This window comes from Rutidosis leptorrhynchoides, chromosome 2 (assembly GCF_046630445.1).
Source record: "Rutidosis leptorrhynchoides isolate AG116_Rl617_1_P2 chromosome 2, CSIRO_AGI_Rlap_v1, whole genome shotgun sequence".
Lineage (NCBI taxonomy): Eukaryota > Viridiplantae > Streptophyta > Magnoliopsida > Asterales > Asteraceae > Rutidosis > Rutidosis leptorrhynchoides.
This window is the reverse complement of record NC_092334.1, coordinates 461,608,744-461,613,240: the sequence shown is the minus strand read 5'-3', so window position 1 is coordinate 461,613,240 and position 4,497 is coordinate 461,608,744. Positions and strand designations below refer to the sequence as shown.

Sequence of the window (4,497 nt, the reverse complement as noted above, 5' to 3'; positions counted from 1 at the left end):
TCTAGGGCTTAATTAATAATTTTTTATTCCGTATTAAATTAAATTTAAATTGAAATTGAAAATAGCGTGATAAGTGTCAATGTTCCGAAACAGATAATAATTTTTTATTGTTCTAGGAAGTAGGGACTATTGTTCAAAACCAACGAATACATATGATGAATTTGTATGAATCTCTAAATTATAATAGATATATCTTAGATTTTTGCATGGATCATGGCCCACCCATGCCCCCCTTATAATCCGCCTATGAGTACAAGCATAAAAATGTCCATCCTCAATTATGTGGAAATATGGCATGAAGCAAGGCGATGGGAAGGAGAGCGGTGGTGAAGGCGGTACCATTGAGAGCATTCTTAGCACTCTTATCGCTTTCAAGTACCGGTTAGCATTATGGTTATACTATTTTTATTAGCACATATTATATAAATTACTTAATAACTACAAATTATGAATGTTACGAATTAATCAGAATCACGAACTTGATCCAACAAAACACCAAGCATCTAGTTACACAAATATGTTGAAACATCGGAAAGACCCTTTATTTCTATTCAACAATAGTTTACAAGAAACACCAAAAGTAACCGATTTCAGAATTAGAAGTCAATGAAGTCCCGAATTTTTTTTTTCAGTACTAATTATATTTGAATACTACTTAATGATTTAATTAAAAAAATATAAATTCTAAAAATATACGAGGTGCTATGGTTAAAATTAGTGATGTCCTATACAATTTGAAGAGTATATTGGTTGTTTATCTAAAAAAACTATGAACCCTAAAAATATATAAGCTCCTACAGTTAAATTTAGTGTTGTCTCATACAATTTAAGGAGTACTTTGTTAAAAAAAAAATTAAATTCAAACTAGCCCCCACGAGTATACACTGCTGTAAATCTCGTTATTTCTCCCCATGATCTCGTTTTTGGAAGGCAACCGAGACGAGATGTCCATCTCCCGAGATTTCTCAGTCAACGGGGTAAAACTTGATCAAAGCCACGATTTCTCGAATTTTCTCGCTCATTTCTCGAATTTTCTCGTAAAATCTCGAATTTTCTCTAACTCATTTCTTAGTTTTTTTTGTAAAATCTCATAAAATTGTATATAAATATACATACATATATTTATTTATTTTTATATATTTATATTAAAAAAACAAAGAAGTCAACGTAAGTCAACGTCCGAGATTATCCGGAGATGCCGAGATCTCCCCAAAAATGTTCAAACGAGATATCCCCGAAATCCGAGTTCTCCAACCTTGCGGGTATATACATGGATTCGCCCCTGAACACCAATATACCCGTCGAACATTTGTCATAAAAGTTGCACTAAAATATGATTAGTGTTCGATGCATGGCTTGATGATAAAGAAGCTGAGCAAATAATCCTATCCACTTGGGCCGAAACTGTCACCGCTGGCCCACGTAAAGACTGTAATTTCATGGCCAAACTTAAAAAAACAAAGGCAGCCCTTAAGTTATGGAGTGATAAAAAATTCGGTCAACTTGATAACGATATCGATAACTTCAAAAACATTGCTCAATCCTTAGAGATTAAAGCTGAATCTTCCTCCTTATCAGAACAGGATTTAGCCGATTGGAAAGAGGCTCGTAAGTGTTGGTTCGATAAAGAAAAAATTAAAACTAGTATGATGAAACAAAAGGCTCGTGTTCGTTGGATCTTAGAAGGAGATGAGAATTCAAAGTACTTTCACTCGGTCATCCGCAATAATTACAATCGGAATAATATTAGAGGGCTCAATATTGATGGTGTATGGAATGATAACCCTCTTGACATTAAACAGGCGACTCTAAACCACTTTTCAAAAAATTTCGATGAGCCAAACATCTCCATACCGTCACTGGAAGATCTTCACTATCCCTCGATTACTCAGATTGAGGCAGCCGAATTAGAAAATAGCTTTCCAGAATCAGAAATCTTTGAAGTAATAAATGATTGTGGTAGCATCAAGGCCCCGGGACCGGACGGGTTCAATTTTAGATTCTTCAAAAAATATTGGAACACCATCAAAAGGAATCTCCTTGAAGCTATCACATGGTTTTGGGAAAAAGGTGAGTTTTCCAAAGGATGCAATGCATCCTTTATCACTCTCGTGCCAAAAAAATCAGATCCTTTATGCCTCGGTGACTTTAGACCCATTAGCCTTATCGGATGCTACTACAAGATAGTGGCTAAAATGCTATCATCTCGGCTGCGAAAGGTGCTCCCAAACCTCGTAGGTTGTGAACAAAGCGCTTTCTTAAAAGGGCGCTTCATCCTTGATGGCGCTTTAATCGCTAACGAAACGGTTGACTTCCTAAAAGCTAAAAAAACGAAAGGTCTCATTTTTAAGGTTGATTTCGAGAAGGCGTTCGATAGCCTCAACTGGAAGTTTCTGCTAGATGTAATGAAGTGTATGGGTTTCGGCGTAAAGTGGCGTAGTTGGATTAGCTCGTGTCTAAAATCGGCCTCCGTTTCTATTTTAGTTAACGGGTCACCGACTCACGAATTCTTACTTGGTAGAGGTGTGAGGCAAGGAGACCCGCTATCTCCTTTCCTCTATATTCTTGCGGCTGAAGGGTTGAACATCCTTACAAAAGCGGGTTTAGAAAGAAACTTGTTTAAAGGTATTGAGGTCGGGAAAGACAAAATTCTAGTGTCACACCTACAATACGCGGATGACACGATTTTTTTCGGTGAATGGAGCCATAGAAATGCTTTTAACCTCCGCAACATACTTAAATGCTTCGAGCTAGCTTCCGGATTAAAAGTGAATTTTAGTAAAAGTTATGTGTATGGAGTAAATGTAAATCAGGCGGATATCAACCCCGTGGCTCAACACTTAGGCTGCCAAGTCGGTCATTTTCCCTTTATCTACCTAGGTATCCCAATTGGCTCCAGGATGAAAAAGGTTAGTGATTGGCAACCGGTCATTGATAAATTTGAAAAAAGATTATCAAGTTGGAAAATGAGATCGATGTCAGTTGGTGGAAGATTGATACTCATCAAATCGGTGCTCTCGAGTCTCCCATTGTACTACTTCTCGCTATTCCGTGCCCCGCAATGTGTGATCAAACTACTTGAGAGTGTAAGACGGAATTTTTTTTGGGGCGGGTCGGGCTCACAACAATATATAGCTTGGATTAAATGGGAGGGTATTTTAAATTCTTATGAAAACGGGGGGCTTAACATCGGGTCTTTAAAAAGTAAAAACTTGGCTCTTTTGGGGAAGTGGTGGTGGAGGTTTAAAACTGAAACCAACGCTTTTTGGGTTAAAATCATACGTAGTATATACGGTGTTTATGGCGGACTGGTTACGGGGAGTTCTACCTCTCTAGTACCCGGGACGTGGACTAACATTATAATGGCAGGAAAGGCTATTGAGCTGTCCCAAGTGGAGTTTTCAAACTGTTTTCGCAGATCAATTCACGATGGTGGCAGCACGTCCTTCTGGCATGATCATTGGATTAGTATTGACAAACTCTCTAACCTTTTTCCCAGATTATATAGGCTAGAAAGTAACGCGGATGTAACAGTAAAGGATTGAGTTTTAAGTGGCAGCGATGATTCCGCATTAAACACCAACTAGGTGCGGCCTCCTACTGGTCGAGTAACGGATGAACTCAACGTGCTTACAGGTCTGATCAAATCCTTCAGGTATGAACAGGGTGATGGTCCGGATCGATGGGTATGGACCTTAGATAGTGATGGTTTGTTTCGTGTCAAGTCTCTTGCATCTTCAGTTGATACCCGGTTACTTGGCTCAAATGGATCATCCTTATGTACCATACATAACAACATTATTCCAAAAAAGATCGAGATCTTCGCGTGGCAGACCCTTAAAAAAAGACTTCCGGTTCATTTAGAATTAGACAAGAGGGGGATTGACCTTGATAGTGTTCGTTGCCCACTTTGCGACGATGATTTGGAATCCGTTGAACACTCAATTATCTTTTGTAAACACGCTCTTGATATTTGGGATAGGGTTTACAAATGGTGGAATATGGGTTCCTTCTCTAGCTTTAGTATTCAAGAAGTTCTTGGTGACGATTCTGCTTCGTATACCTCTAAGTTTGGAATGAAGGTTTGGCTAGCTGTTAGATGGATTAGTGCTTACCTGATATGGAAAAATAGAAACAACAAAGTCTTTCGGGGAAGTAATTGGACTGTTCCGGTAGCCTTTAATGAAATACAAATAAGGTCGTTCGAGTGGATATCAACAAGATCGAAGGACAGGAAACTCGACTGGCTCGTGTGGATCTCAAATCCCTCATCTTACCTTTCGAGTTGATGTTTTTATATCCCTCGGGTGTTAGTTTTTAGTCATTTTCATGTTCATTTTCCTTCTAGTGCTTTTCGTGGTCTAGTTAGTTTGTAATCCGGTCTGTTTGTCTCCAATGATCTATTGGAGGTTTATACTCTTTGTAATTGTTGGTTTAATACAAATTCTTGCTTTTCAAAAAAAAAAAAAAAAAAAATACGATGAACTAAAATGAAAA

The 4,497-nt window shown here is 38.1% G+C and overlaps 1 protein-coding gene across 1 annotated transcript; it reads left to right on the top strand.

Annotated features, from left to right (window-relative positions):
* The first annotated feature begins 280 nt into the window (after positions 1-280).
* LOC139889327 (uncharacterized) lies at positions 281-4,289 on the top strand. The gene is made up of 3 exons (XM_071872286.1): positions 281-335; positions 1,342-3,533; positions 3,666-4,289. Exons 1-3 carry the CDS (start codon positions 281-283, stop codon positions 4,287-4,289), a joined length of 2,871 nt encoding a protein of 956 aa, XP_071728387.1.
* The last annotated feature ends 208 nt before the right edge of the window (positions 4,290-4,497 follow it).